This window comes from Hydra vulgaris, chromosome 11 (genome assembly GCF_038396675.1).
Source record: "Hydra vulgaris chromosome 11, alternate assembly HydraT2T_AEP".
In the NCBI taxonomy this organism is placed as follows: domain Eukaryota; kingdom Metazoa; phylum Cnidaria; class Hydrozoa; order Anthoathecata; family Hydridae; genus Hydra; species Hydra vulgaris.
In genome coordinates this window covers 50458953-50475333 of record NC_088930.1, presented here as the reverse complement: position 1 = coordinate 50475333, position 16381 = coordinate 50458953, and the positions used below count along the sequence as shown (strand labels likewise).

The 16381-nt window shown below is 25.3% G+C and overlaps 2 protein-coding genes and 1 long non-coding RNA gene across 3 annotated transcripts; all 3 read left to right on the top strand.

Moving 5' to 3' along the window:
* Positions 1-1718: 1718 nt before the first annotated feature.
* On the top strand, positions 1719-2258 carry LOC136087108 (uncharacterized). The gene is made up of 2 exons (XM_065809614.1): positions 1719-2000; positions 2055-2258. The coding sequence occupies exons 1-2, from the start codon at positions 1719-1721 to the stop codon at positions 2256-2258; spliced, it is 486 nt and encodes a 161-aa protein (XP_065665686.1).
* Positions 2259-3915: 1657 nt separating this feature from the next.
* LOC136087107 (uncharacterized) lies at positions 3916-7233 on the top strand. The gene is made up of 10 exons (XM_065809613.1): positions 3916-4085; positions 4224-4280; positions 4469-4573; positions 4732-4800; positions 5124-5182; positions 5300-5381; positions 6402-6440; positions 6544-6618; positions 6703-6777; positions 7186-7233. Exons 1-10 carry the CDS (start codon positions 3969-3971, stop codon positions 7231-7233), a joined length of 726 nt encoding a protein of 241 aa, XP_065665685.1. The 5' UTR covers positions 3916-3968.
* Positions 7234-10881: 3648 nt separating this feature from the next.
* On the top strand, positions 10882-12908 carry LOC136087298 (uncharacterized). The gene is made up of 5 exons (XR_010641697.1): positions 10882-10944; positions 11159-11269; positions 11527-11589; positions 11816-11914; positions 12728-12908. It is a non-coding gene; the product is annotated as an uncharacterized LOC136087298 (long non-coding RNA).
* Positions 12909-16381: the final 3473 nt, after the last annotated feature.

The window sequence follows — 16381 nt, the reverse complement described above, 5'->3', positions numbered from 1 at the left end:
CACAGAAATGGGTAATTGAACCAAATTAGTTTATTCTAAAAATCTTAATTCTTCAATGAAGGCTTTTTTTATTTTGAACATCAATATCTCAGAAAGAAAAAAAAAGTATGCATCCATTTATCTTAATTCTTCAATGAAGGCTTTTTTTATTAACACATAGAATAGAATATATTTTATGGACACATAGAGTTTTAGTTCAGGTTTTATGTTGTTTTTCATTTCGGCAAATTTTTCATAAATTTAGAAATTAAGATGAATGAAATTAAGAAATAAAAAATATTGAGATTTTACTTCTATTGATTATTTTTCTACCCAAGAACGTTGTCTTTTTTATAAAAATTGAAAATTGTTCAATAAATTTTTAAATAATTTAACAAAACTACCTTTTGTTAAACCATTTTTTCCTACATTTTTTTGAATATGGGGTAACCCATAAGGTACGTACCTAGGGGTGGGGGAAGGGGGTGTTAGTGGTTTTTCAAAAAAAATAAAAACATTGAATTTCATGAGTGTAAAATATTAATGTTTTTTTTCTGACTTTGGTCACAACTGTTTTTTATATTTCTTTATAAATAGTTAAAAGAGAATTTTTTTAATGTTTTGAAATATTCATGCATTGGGGAAGTAAGGGGCTTGATTTTGTAATATATAATAAGTACGTACGCAGAGGAGGGGGTTGTTGAAAGCAACAGGTGCATCCAAGGGAGGAGAGGGAGTCCTAAATCAGTGGTTTTACTGCGTTCGTACATAATGAATGGTTTAAATATTGTTTTCTTAAAACAGAATTTTTTTTTACAAATAAATTATATAACGGAATCATAATTTATATAATTGGGAAAAACAATTCAACATAATAATAATACAGTACAGTGAACTTTTAAATTCATAAGCATTTTTGTGTTGTGTGACCGAAGTATTTTTGCAATCCATAATTGTGCGCTAGATGTCCTTATTTATGTTTAGCAACTTTTGAGTTGGATTGGGACCTAAAAGGCAAAACATTTTCTTAAAAAATCGAAATTAAAAAGTTAATTTGCATAATTTTGAAAAACAACCGGCATTTGACTTTTTAGCTTTGGTAATCACCGCTAAGAAATCTTTGAAAAATTTGTTTTTATATTTACTTTTAATACTAGCCACCTGCAATAAGTTACAAAAAAGTTGTTTGAATCGACGGCTTTTTAAATCTGTGTTCAAAATAAGTTAGAAAACAAGTCCTCGTAAATGCTCTTACAGGAAATGTACGCGTAAATTCAGAATTTTTCGCATAGTGTGTTTTTATCTTATAAGAAACTTGTCCCCAAAAATACTCTTATAGGAAATGTCCCCGTAAAATCTGCGTTTTTCGTATATTGGGTTCTTAAAATTTATCTATAGCACATAAGAAAAGTTGACCCAAAAATACTATTATAGAAAATGTCCCCGTAAATTCACCATATTTCGTATAGTGTGTTTTTAGCACCTATGAAATATGCTTATAAAGGAAATGTCCCCGTTAATTCACCATATATCGTATAGTGTGTTTATAGCACCTTAGTGTCCGCGAAAATGATCTTATAGGAAATGTCCCCGTAAATTCATGTCGTTTTCGTTTAAGAAAAGTGTCTAAGAGAATGCACTTATAGTAAATGTTCTCGCAAATCCACTAAATATTGTATTTTTTGTTTCTTCGCTTAAACTTTTCCGATTTAAGCTCCAAAAAAAAAGAAGGAAAGAAAATGGAAGATCTGGTAAAGCATTACGAATTTCCAAATTTACCTCTCAATTTTTCAAATAAAATTGACGAAGGTTCTTTTGCCAATATCTATTTGCACTCTATACGTGAAAAACCTGTCGCTTTAAAAGTTTTCATGGCAAGTTTACCAAAAAAAAAAATGATACAAATGTGCATAAACCTCAAAAAGCTCAAGCATGGCAATGTTGTTCGATTTAAGGGCTATTGTTTAAGGCCTTCAATTATTGGATTTGAGTATTGTTGTGTCAAGTTAGATGGAGATGACGTAAATAACTTGTCGCAGCTTATTGCTGTGTTAAATAGTGATAATATTTTTTAGTTAAATGATCGATTAAATTACATTTCTCAAGTTTTGAATGGACTAGCATACCTTCACCAAGAAAACATTATTCATTGCGATCTAAAACCCTGCAATATGCTAGTTAAAGGAAAATCTGAAAAAGATTTAGTAATTAAAATAGCTGACTTCGATGAGCTTTTGAGGTTGAAACAAACATTCACATCTAGTTGTACAACATTCTAGTTAGAGGAATGACGTTAAGTTATACTGCACCTAAACTTTGTCAGTGTATTGTTCTAAAACCATCTAAGGAAAGTGATATTTACTCTTTTGGAGTTTCTGCTTTTGAAATACTATCTGATGCTTCTGCTTGGGATGAAGTTCTTCCATTGCTAAATGATACAATGCTATTAAATGGTCTCCTTCATGGAAAAAGACCAAACATAAAAAAACTGGAAAAATTATACACATCAAAAGAATGTGAACATGTTTCTTTAGCTATAATTGAATGTTGGGATTCTGATTTTACGAAACGACCAACATCAGAGATGGTGAAATTAATTTTTGTTTTTAAATAAGAAAGCAATATCATAAAAAGTTGTCTTACCTGTACAAGATTTGAAAAAATGTTGTTTAATTGAAAAAATAATATCTATATTTTTTTAATTATATAGTAATTATAGTGTATATTTCGAAAATTATTTTAAAAAATGACTATTTATATTTAACAAAAAACTTCAGCTTAAAGAACGATTCGAAAGTTTGACTAATAAACCATCTCTTCATTTAACAAAAAAGGTGAACAAAGTTTTTCTTAATATTTTTCTCAATCTCATTTAAAGTGCTAGCATTTCATATAGTAAATCACTACTATTACTATAAATATATAAAATTATCAGGTTATTTTGAAAGAACAAGTAAATCTTGAAGTAGCAGTCGAAACGACACTGCATAAATACCCTAAACGCGGACAAAAACTGAAGATGTTTCTATAAATTATGTAGGGAAGACAGATCCACCTGGTTTCCAAAAACATTATATTAACAAAGATATCGGTAAGTTAAATTTCTATTTAATCCTGAATTAAATTTCCAATAAATTAAATTTCCATTTGATTTTTCTCAACTAATTATTTAACATATATAAATAATTCCTATACATAAGTAATATTTTTGTAAATTATTTAACTACATTTCATTCAATAATTCATAATTTTAAGAAAAGATTAAATTAGAATATAAGAAAAGTTAAAAATGTTAAATTTTATTATTGAAAGCTTTTGGATATTAATGTAAACAGGATTTGGAGTTTTCACACTTTTGCCAAGAAAGAAAGGTGAGTTTCTATTGGAATATCGTGGTAAAAAAATGACAGCTCAAGAAGGGAAGTTACTGGAAGAAAATCATAAAAATCGTGGAAATGGTTGTTACCAATACTTTTTTACTTTTCAAGGTAAAAAATATTGGTAAGTTAAATAACTTTCTTTTAGTGTTTTTTTATTGACACAATCTGAAAGTCAGTGTTGAAAGTCAGCGCCGGCTTATGGCATTATGAGCTCCTTTGAATTAGAAAAAATATTGCAAATTTTGGGCTCCTTTGAATAAGAAAAAATAAGGCAATAATGCCTGAAATAATTTTTCTTTTTTTTAAAGGGCCCCTTTTTTAAGGGCCCTACCGACGATATATGTGGGGAATTAAGGGACTATAGACCATTAAGTCCCCACGTGGAGCCAACATATTTGAAAGTTGATAATCTGTAATAAATATATGTGAAAAATAATATAAATCTATAATAAATAGTATATAAAAATAAATATAGCATATGATTTTTTTTTCTGCAAACAAAGTATCACTTAGTTTTTAATTATTAGATATTTTTAAAATAGCATTGATAGAACCGAAGACACGAATTTGGGAGTTTTTGTTAATGACTCAAAAGCAGGAAATTGTGCAATGCATATAAAGGTTTTTGGCAACATGCCTCATTTATGTTTGTATGCACTTAAAGACATAGAAAAGGGCACTGAGTTGCGGTACAACTATAATTCAGTAAATTTATGGTGGAGAAAGGTTTGTATATTTTAAAAGTGTTTTATACTATATCTTTTTTGCCTGTGAAAATTAAATTAAGATATATGAAGTCCTATTACTTTTTCAAAAATTACTAATTAAAAGTTAGTTTTTTATTAAAAAATATAATTCTATTAGTTAAAGTCAACAAGAGAAAGCTTTAAAATAGATGATTTGAAAAAAGCAAGTCAGTCTGTAAGTAGTATATTTGTAATTTCTATATTTTTTAGGCTAATTATATTTTCTATTTAAATACGTATATTACATATATCTATTTAAATAAATGTAATATATACTTTGTGATACCAGAGAAATTAAACTCGTTTGTATTTATAATTATTTATAAAGCTTTAGAAAATTTAAATAACAAAAAAATTCTTTAGTCACTTGACAAGGATTGGGATTGTGCTGTTGAGGCAAGTAGCAATAAAGTAATCAATGTTTCAAACAAATTTTCAAAGGAAATTTCCACAGAAAATAATAAGAATGTAAATAATTATTTTTTTAGACTTTTCTTCAGTTTTCTATGAATAAAGTAGGATTAAAATTTATAAATGTTTTATAATATTTAAAAATTAAAGTTTTAGAAATATTTTGTTTTAAGTAACGCTTAATACGCAGCATACTGAATTATTATGGTTCATAGATATCAATTGATGAGCATATTGATGTTACTTGTTCATCTCCGGTTTTCCCTGAAGTTTGTATGAAAAAGGTAAGTTAGAAACTATTTAATTACTTATATAAATAATTATAAATTTTTTAGCCTAAGTAATTCCAAAGCAGTTCCAAAGTATTTAGCAGACATGATTTTATCACATTTTATCATACTCAATCACATTTTCATTAACTCATAACTTATAACTATTTTGAGTTATGGTAATATAGCACAGTGGTTATAGTGCTTGCCTCAGAAACAAGAGACCCCTAATTCAAACGCAACTCTAGGCAAGTTTTGCGAAATTAGATAGGAGGCGTTAACTTCCTGTTAAACCTGAAAAAAAGTTTTTTATTTTTATATCTTTGCTTATATTTTAGTCATTGCAGTTTGTTGAAAAGAAAAATAATGTTTTAAGTCCATATCATTCCCAAACTGAGTAAGTAATACATATATAAATTAGTATTAAATTTTATCAATTGTACTGATGAAGCTTCATTTATGGATTTCAGGGGTAATATGGATTGTAAGTCAAAATTTAATTTTTTGCATTTAGACAATGGCTGGCTTCAAGTTGCTATGGTTTGTTGAATGGCAATTTGTGTAGCGATTTTTGTGGAGTATTATCTGATGCAAATGTATTTTTTTTTAATGAAATATTTATATATATATATATATTTATATATATAAAGAATTTAAAGCTATGCTATACTATAGCTATAGTTACTATAGTATAGTAACTTTAGTATTTTATTTTGCAGTTTCTTTAGATTTTTTAAAATAATTTCTGTTTAATGTATTTGATTTTAAAGGAGTTTTTTTTTGCTGCATAACAACCTTTAAAGTTTTATAGGTTTATAGATGGTTTATAGTTTGATTTGGTACTTTCATTTGGCCATTAGAAAATTAAATGAACTTTGGTTTGAAACTAATTAAAAAGTCAAGTTTTCCTTTTTAAAAAAGAAAATGAAACTATTACACTTGCATATTAGGTCCCATGTATCAATGAAATTTTTTTTCCTTAAAGAATATTAACCTGGTTCTCAAAAGAACTAAAATTTTATAGAGGTTTCAGAAATAACAATAGTTTTTAATGAAAATCAATAACTTAAGTTTTATATATAAAAAAACAATATACTTTAACAAAATTTTATTTATCAAAAACCATTATTATTTATCAAATTTTTATAAAATTTTGGTTCCTTTGAGTATAGTATACATAAAGTATAGGTTGGTATACTTTAGGAAAAAAAGTTTACCTGATATATGAAGTTCACATGTAATCTTTTTTCTATTCATCATAAGCTGTATCATTTTTTGTTTGTGTGCATTTAATATATTATGTTTTAATTTGATAAATAATATTTATTTTAATTGTTTTTATATTTGTTAATCAGTATTTGTAATAAGAGTGTTTAAAATTATTACAATTTTTTATATAATAATATGTAATATAATAATATAATTAATATAGAATAATAATGTAATTTAATTATAAAAATTGGTCAGAATATACTTATCATATTTGTTTTTTTGGATTTGGAGTCTTTGATAAAAATAATTTGATTGTTTTGTTTTACTTTTGTAATATAAAATAAGTTTTATGACTAAATTATTTTTTTAAAGTTATATATTTATTATATATTTTTTTCTATTAGAATATCGATTTTCATGTTGTTTCGGCAATTCCGGATCAGGTATAATAATTTGAAGAAAAGTTTTATTTATCAGATTTTTAAGACAGAAGCAGAAAATTTTTAATGTTATTAATATATATTTTTTATACATATAAAACTCTAGGTTTCTGTGATCAAAGATTCTGGTGTTATGATGAATGATTTATTTATTTCTGAATCTGATTCAGATTTGGAAACTGTAAGTTCATGAAATTTTTAATTCTATTTAATTTATAAATTAAAGTGATGCAAAAAAGATTTTTTCTTTTCTTTTTGTTTATAGGATGCTATATTGGATAAGTTTCTTATTCCAGTGAACAAACCAATTCAAAGCCAGGAAACAAAATGTGATGTAGAGGTAGAAAATTTTCTAGATATGAAATATACCATCAGTGATATCATTGAATTTTAAGAAAGTTATACACAATAAATTTTCTAACAACATTTAATTTTTTAAAACTTGCAAGCAAAAAAAAGAATTAAGAAAAAAAATTTAAACCATTACCAATTTAGAAAAAACTTTTTTTAAATTGGTAGAGTTGCTTTTGCTATGAAAAATAGAGGGGTTGCTTGTTGAGGTTGCTTATAAGCTTTAGATGGTTATTTTCCTTAAGATGGTGTTACAATAAAAGTTCTCTGTTCTGTTCCATAGTAGTGTGGATTCGTGTATGTAAAAAAAAAAATATCAATGATAGTAATTTGTTTTTCCAATTGAAATGTCATTTTTTATTGTTTTGCAATGCATTACTGAATTCTGCGTTCTTAGTTTGATTTAATGCAATTGGTTGATGAGGGAGAACCCCATGTTGAGTAAGTAATGTTATACACATAACAAAATGGTTTTATAAGTTTTATTTCATAAGGTTGCATTGTGTTGGAAATTTCAGGAATTGAAATTTTTGTATTTTCAACAATGGGTTACCTCAAGTTGCGTTGATTCTTTGAAGAGAGATTTGTTCAGAGTGCTATCTGATACAAAGGTATATTTTAAAGAATTATAATGAAATATTTTATTTTTTTAAACTGTGTTTGTTATTATTGCAATTATCTATTTGATTTTTTAAAAATTAAAGAAAATTTATTTTTTACATATAAAAAATACCATCATAGGTTTGTAATGTAAAATATTATTGTTCACAGCATGGTGGAATAATTATCATTTGTTGCAAAAATAATGACTTTTTTACAGGTATCCATTTGAGTCATCACCTAATATCTTCTAAGCTGATGATTTGTTTGAATAATGTTCATATTTTCCTTTATCTCCAACCTTTAATAGGTGTTTATTCAAATATTATTATTATTTTAACTTATTTACTGCCAACAAGGTTGCAAACAACCACTATTTAATTTGGGAGTTACAGAAAACAGAGAGCAAACTTAAAATGCAAAATTTAAAGTTAAAGTGCAAATTTAATTTGAGATAAAAAGTGGAAAAAACTTTGTTCTAAATTATTAAAAAACACATGCATAAACGGCTTATTTGGTTAAAAAATGTTTCTATGCCAATCAAAAAAAATTCCTGTAACTTCCATATACTAAAACTTTTCTGATTTGGATTCATTTTTAGTCTTCATGTTATACCTAATCCCCATCATTCTTTTTTTCTTAGAGGTCATGACAAGACATTTTTTCTACACAATTAAGATCTTTCTCATAACAATCTCATACAAATTTGTAATTAAATTTAATTAAGTTAGCTCAAGTTAAAAATACAAAAAAGCGTTAAAAAATTATTTATTTTATGTGGAGTAGTAAAAATGCTGTTTAAGCACCACAGTTTAAAATAGTTGTGTCTAATTAAGTTATGGTTTTTGAGTTTCATGGTAAGGCGAAAATTTAAACTATTGCTTAATTTAATAAATTATTAATTTAAATATATTATGAATGGATTGTGAATCTTCTTGATTTAAAAAAACGATTTAAATAAAATTTATCATTAGACCCAGAAAAAGAAAAGTCATAGACCTCAACGCTATTGTGTCTACTGTAAAAAATCTTTATTTAAATTGACACGGCACATGAAGGGAAAACATAAAGATGAGATTGGTGTACAAGAGGCTCTCTTACTTCCAAAAGAATCACAAGTCAAGGCTTTTGCTCAACTTAGACGAGAGGGAATAGTAAAATACAACAAAGACCAAGCAATTTTAGATTTTCCTAAGTATGTCTCAGAAAGAGCCTTAAAAAAACCAAAGGACTTAACGAAATGTAGTTTTTGTAAAATTGTAATCGTGAAAAGAACATTCTCGAGGCACAAAAAAATATGTCAGTTAAGAGCTAATGATCACGTTTTGCAAGTTCCATTGACTGTTTCAGAATTACCTGAATCATCACAGTACAATAATTTATTCAAAACTCATATTATAGCAAAGTTTCGAAATGATAAAATTGGTAAGGTATGTAGAACAGATCAAACCATTCTAAAAATTGGTTCAAAGTTTTTTTGGAAGTTAAACAAAAAACAAGACAAATCTGTAGAAGTGTATCGAAGTATACGCAATGAAATGCGTCGTTTAGCACATTGTTACGTTTTGTTCCTAAAACAAGTGGGAGTTACAGAAAAACATAATAACTCATTAGATATGTTTAATCGAGTGAACTTTGATATGCTAGCCAATGTTATTGAAATTTATACTAAAAAAGATAATTCAGATATTAAAGCAGTCTAAAAGTAAAATCTACTATTTTGTTTAAAAAAGAGTGCTACTGTAATGCAGTTCATTTTTTATAGCAAAGGCATGGATGCTGAAGCTGAAAATGTCCAGAAATTTGTTTATACTTTAAAATGTTGGCAAGAATATCTATTTGGCGATGCAACTTATAAGCTGAACATTAGAAGCCAAGTCAACTTGCGAAAACCTGCAAAACTGCCTTTAGAGGAAGATTTACTCATACTGCGGAAATATATCTCGGAAACTATGAAACTGTTATGTGATGATTATGAATTTCATGATTTGCATAGTTATGTAAAACTCAGAAATTGTGCTTGCGCCAGATTGACTTTGTTATGTGGCAGGCGTGGTGGTGAGCCCGCGCGCATGCTATTAACGGATTGGAATCAAGCCTATAACAATGAATGGATTGACAGTCGAAAGAGTTTTTAAGCTTGGCAAACTTGAAAATATTCTTGTTAAAACAATGAAAATAGCTTATATGACAGGTAAGGGAAATAACCATCTTGTCCCTGTCCTGATACCACAAGATACTGTTGGTGCCATTATTAAAATTGCTAGTAATGAGTTGCGAGAACTAGCAGGAGTATCATCTGAAAATAAATTTTTCTTTGCTAGTGCTCAGGATTCTGATGCTCACATTTCTGGTTGGCATGTTGTCCATGAACTATGTAATGGTCTCCCTCTAAAAAATCCCAATGACATTATAGCTACAAATAATCGCCATCGAATTAGTACTTTATTTGCTTCTTTGGACGTTCCTAAACGTGACAGGGAGTTGTTTTATTCTCACATGGGGCATTCCGAACAAATGAATATTAATTTCTACCAAGCCCCTCTAGCTTTGGAAGAAATTACAGAAGTTGGAAAGCATCTATGAGCCATTGATGCAGGTAATGATTTGTTTGATTTATGATTAGTTAGTCTTACTTTTTGTATTGCTTTTATTATATCTGAGTATTGATAAAACTTACAAATTAATTTTACACATATTTAATAAAACTTTTTACAACTTTAAAAAGTTAAACTTTAGTAAATATATCGGGAAATACTTATCTGCTGCACTCAACTTGTTTCTCTGTGCATCAGAGAAGCAAGTCTGTACTATATAAATGTAAAGTCAGCTGAGAAAGAAAGGACGATGAGTTAAAAAAATTGGAAAAAAACATTAATTTCTTTGTTTTTTGAGTTCTGTATCAAGTTGTCCTTTATAATTAAATTTGATTTAAAAAAATGATATTAGGAAAAAACAAAATTATGAAATTCCTAATTTCATTTTTCTTGGCAGGTTTAAAAGACAGCTTCTAAACCTACCAAGAAAATTGTCAGCTGTAGTTTTAATAGCAACTCTTAATAATACTTTTTCTGTTTGGTAATAATGAAACATTCAACATGTATTCAATATTTTTTAATTTTATTTCTTCTATTCTTCTAAGCTCAGTGAATAAATTGATTTTTAAATAGATATATCGAATTTAGTATACATGGGTGGGAAGGTTTTCATTATATAAATCTTTCTTTGCTTTTTATTTATTTGCTTTTAATCATACAATAATTTTTAAACCTTGTTCTTTGTGTATATATTTTCAGGTGAATCTGGACCTTCAATATATTCAGGTAAAACTGGACCTTCAATATTTTCAAGTGAAACTGGACCTTCAATATTTTCAGGTGAAACTGGACCTTCAATATTTTCAGGTGAAACTGGACCTTCAATATATTCATATTATATTCAATATTATATTTAATATTATGTTCAATATTATATTCAATATTATATTCAATATTATATTCAATATTATATTCAATATATTCAGGTGAAACTGGACCTTCAATATATTCGGAACGAGGTACACTTACTGTTTTATTCAAATCTGCATTAACTAATAAATTTAAAAGTTATATAAAAATATATATAGTTATATATATTTGAAAAAAGTAACTTTTTTAGTGGCCCCTTCAACCTTAGGGATTTCAGTTATATTAAAAAAAGTTGAAATAATTTAAATTCTTTCATTTGGTTGTTACATTCTCATGTGATTTAAATTTAATTTGATTTTCCAGTGATAAACTCTCAAAAGAGAAAAATATTGGAAAAAGATGAGATAGAGGATGAAGAAAATATTCAGTTTTCTTCTGCAAAAAAATACAAAACACGTTTAAAATTGTCTAGTGGTGAGAAATTATCATTGTTTAAAATTTAATATTAATGCAAGTGCACAAAAAAGCGCTGGCCGAATGGTCGTTATTAGGCTGATGTGTGCGATTTTATAAATTGTTTTTTTTTAACTTAGGTAAAAATGTTTTCAGAGGTTTTTAATCACTATTTTTAAGATATGTAAATAAATAAAAGCGTTATCACGATTTATCATCAAAGCATTTGATGAAAAATAATTTCCTGAAATATTGAAAATACAAGAGTTTTTTTCCAGATGAAAACAGTGATTATGAAAAGGAAGAGGAAGAACTATCTACAACAGCGCTTAATGATTTTGGTACAATTATAGACTAAATTATTTATAAGAATAAATTATATAATTTTTTTAATATAAAATCAAAATAATTGTCCTTAATTTAAATAGTTTTATAATATTATTTAAAACTCGAAATCTGAAATGAACTTTTTACTTTTTTTTTAACGTTTTTACTTAAATTAAAAACTTTTTAGTTATTATGTTTGAGTGAAAATCTATTTAAAGTGAACATTTTTATTCACTATAGATAATAATCGTTTTTACACACAGTGGAGCAAGAAGCAAACCAATGATCTTCTGGAATGGTTCGCTTCTTTTTTGAATGACAAAGAACGTGAATGGCCTGGTAACTTAAATCTTAATTGCTTATTATCCTTATAGTACTATAAAAAGAGTTTTAAAAACTCTGATACTTTGGTACAACTAATTTAATGTTCATTTTAATAAAGAATATTATCCTTAAGGGTATACTAGAAAAATATGTATAAATAGTATTTAGCATATAATAATTATTCCGTAATCTGCGCCCTCGCTAAATACTTTTTCAAAAGTTATGCAACGTTTCATTGCCAAATTAAAAAATCACACAAATGTTTATTTTTGTTCGATATCAAAATTAGTGTAATCTTAAATAATCAATGTTTCTCATGGAACATGCTTATCCACGTTTTGAAAATTTTATCAAAATCTGATATAATACAAGGGGATCACTTCACCCAGGATTCGGCAACTTGTGACGTTATAGCACATATTTCAAAAAACGAGTCGCATGCATCCTTTATCAAAATTGTATATATCCTAATTAATTAGTAAAAACACATCTAATTCTTATTTATCTTTAACCGCTTGTTTCTCCATCAGTAGGTTCATCAGAAGTACACTGACATAATTTATATATACCTTAATTAGATACTTAATTTAAGACTTAATCATAAAAGCATAATAATCATAAAACATAATAATTCTACCGTCCTTTAGACTCTTTGAAAGATTTTTATAAAATGTATAAGGAAAAATGATTCTATTTAAAATAGGTTGTCAAACCCTGGCGTAGCCGCTTGACGTAAAATAACCCTTTTAAAGTTTATTCCATTAATTTGTAATAATATTTCTATTAACTATAACTAAATGATATTACGCAATTCTATTTTACTTTTAGATCGAAGATATATAGAAAAATTTAGATCCGAATGCGAAATACCATTTAATTACGGCAGGGTGCGAACAAAGTTGACAAACGAGCGACTAAAGAAGAGGAGCGCTAAGATAAAATCTGAGAATTCGGCAAAAGAGCGCATTAAAGCTATGAATCTGTAGTTAGAAAATAGATATATATTTTTTTTTTTTCATGAATACTGAGTTATTTTTTCTATTTTAAACTATTGTAATTTTTATTTCTATTCAAGATGCATGTTCCCCATTTTTCCGTCTGTTAAGGTCGGCTTTTTTATGCCTCTTGAGTAAACAGACCCTGCTTTTCACTGGTTGTCTTTTCTTCTCATACCCCTTCCCCTTTTAAATTGATATCACAAAAATGTTTCCCCCAATACTTTTGTTTAATATAATAAATAGCAATTGGCATACTCACTTACACTTACTCCTAAATGACAATCGCCGATTGTCATTTAAAAGTAAGTATCGGATAAGCGTTGTTATAAAACTTTATAAGCGAATTTAAAATGTTATTTTTAGCTACCTTCGAACATGTTATTAAAATAAAATAAATATTAAGCAAAATTCTATAGTGACATCTTTTTCTGATAACCCTACCCCTCCCTGGTCCTTTTTTGACTGTTTTATCTCAAACCACTCCCCTTTTTGCATGAGGTCCTTTATTGATGGCCCCTAATATTTGCAAATTAAAAGTTTATTAAAATCTTAAATAAAAATGTTTTTTAAAGCGCCCATCGCGAATTTCGTGTATTCAAAAATTTTAAACCAATTTAGCTTTGGATAAGTTAACAAGGTAAACTCAAACATAAGTTATATTTAAAAATATCAGTCACGGCACCAATTTCTACCTATTGGGTACCTCTAGAAACACTCACCCTCCTTTTCTTCTACAATATTTAATATATCCGGATACGTAAAAAATCATATCCGGTCATAAATCTCTCGAAAAGAGTTGAAAACTGGCGCTCTTTCCACTGCACTACAACGAATAGTTGAGATTCACTATTTTTAGACAACATTTTAAACTATAATATATCGTAAATAACTAATAGGTAATGTAATAGTAATGTAATAGTAATGTAATGTAATAGTAAGCTATTAAGCTTCAAAATGAAAAAATTTTCTAATAGTTTCAAAGTACTTTCCAAGAAATAATAAACTTTAAATTCTCAATCATATTGCGCAAAAAAAAAAAATTATTTCCACTTAATTTTTAATTTTTTTAGTTTGTCCCCGAAAATGCACACTTTTTTGTTTGTCCCCGAAAGTACACATTTTTCGCATGTCCCCGAAAATGCACATATAAAGTTATAAAAATTTATAGGGACCATTTTTTACAAAAAATTTATATATTTAGATGTCATCAACTATAAAGATGACGCTTAAGGTAGAGAGTAAAATAAAAAACAAAAAAAAGTTTTTTAAACGAATATTTGATGAAAAAAAATTAATTATATAAATGTCCCCAAAAATATACATTTTTACAAAGTCCCCGTTAATGATCAAAAAGGAGTGTATATAGATATATATATAAATATATAAATACTTATATATATATATATATTTATATATATATATATATATATATATATATATATATATATATATATATATATATATATATATATACATATATGTATAAATATATGCATATATAAATATTTACAAATATAACTATATAAATATATATATATATATATATATATATATATATATATATATATATATATATATATATATATATATATATATATATATATATATATATATATATATTTATATATATATATATATATATATATATATATATATATATATATATATATATATATATATATATATATATATATATATATATATATATATATATATATATATATATATATGTATATTTATATACATATATATATATATATATATATATATATATATATATATATATATATATATATATATATATATATATATATATATATATATATATATATATATATATATATATATATATATATATATATATATTTATATAAATAACTTTTATATATATATATATATATATATTTATATAAATATATATATATATACATATATATATATGTATATATATAAATAAATATATATATATATATAAATATATATATATATATATATATATATATATATATATATATATATATATATATATATATATATATATATATATATATATATATATATATATATATATATATAAGTTTATTTATTTAGACCTTTATTGCTATAAATTTAAAAAAGTATTGTTTATTTTTAACTATATTAAACATGATTGAGTTTCTTCTAAGAATGGGTAACAAAGGTTTGCACAAAAGTTTGTGAGTTTTGTTTTCGTATGTTTTTTAGGATTTAGAGAAAAAGCAAGTTTTTAAACCTTTTAGCTTGGTTGCACTGTAAAAAATGGTTTGTTAATAAATATAATATTTCAAAACTTTATTTTCGCTTTAATAATTAGTGAATAAAAATATTTTATATTTATGATTTTGCTTTGGTTCAATTAGGATTTTTTGTTTGAGCAGTTTATTAAATAAGCTTGGGTTTTTTATAGCTTGACTTTGGTGAATGCAATTAAAAAAAATTCACATATGAATAAGTTTTTGTGTGCAATAATTTCAATGTGCGATATATATATATATATTTTTTAGGTCAACTCTTCCGTGCAGGTGAAAGGTTACTAAATCATATTTTAAGGAATTCAGTGGTAATTTTTGTATTTCTTTAGGTATATTTTTATTAGTTATATAATTATTCAGAACTTTACAAGCCTTATGAATATCTTCAAAAGTTTTGTTAATTATTATTTTAATATTACATTAAATGAGTATACATGCTGCATGTGAATATTTATATAGCACAATAATAATATAATACAAATGTCTATACAAATGATATCAATAGATAAATAATGCTGAAAAGAGTTTTTTTTTTAGGAATATATTGAGCTATTTTTTTATAAACATTCATTTCTTAAAGGTTTTAAAAGCCTTATTTGAACTTAAAAAATTGTCAAAATTTTTAATGAAGTATTTGTATTTATAAGGCTTTATAGTATTATAAAAAAGTTTCAAATATATTATTTTTAAAATGCGAATAAAATGTTACAAGTAAATAAATTTTTTTATAAATTTTATTCAATAATATTTAATAAATATATAGATTATATAAAATTGCTACAGAATTTTTATAAAATTCTCTTCCTTAAACTAAGTTTTAAAGAGAGCATTTATAAACCAGACAACAAAAAGTTTTAGAACTTAAATAAAACATTTTTTTTTACATCAATAATAGATTGCTTTTTAAATGACAATAAAACCCTTTGTACTTTCTTATTATTTTAGCTGCTTTAACTTTAAGACAACACAAAAATGTAGCTTGTTTGTTGAAGCCGCGTAAATGTTGTTAAGAGCCTTTTTTTACTATAAAAGTAATATTTTGACCAGGAGAGAAGGATTTATATATATATATATATATATATATATATATATATATATATATATATATATATATATATATATATATATATATATATATATATTTATATATTCATAATATATATATATATATACATATATATGTATATATATATATATATATATATATATATACA

Coding starts and splice junctions, on each gene's coding strand:
- LOC136087108 (XM_065809614.1), top strand. CDS start 1,719: ATGGAAGATCTGGTAAAGCATTACGAATTTCCAAATTTACCTCTCAAT. Junction 2,001..2,054: donor TCAAGTTAGATGGAGATGAC/GTAAATAACTTG, acceptor AATATTTTTTAG/TTAAATGATCGATTAAATTA.
- LOC136087107 (XM_065809613.1), top strand. CDS start 3,969: ATGCATATAAAGGTTTTTGGCAACATGCCTCATTTATGTTTGTATGCA. Junction 4,086..4,223: donor TAAATTTATGGTGGAGAAAG/GTTTGTATATTT, acceptor TAATTCTATTAG/TTAAAGTCAACAAGAGAAAG. Junction 5,183..5,299: donor CCATATCATTCCCAAACTGA/GTAAGTAATACA, acceptor TTTTGCATTTAG/ACAATGGCTGGCTTCAAGTT.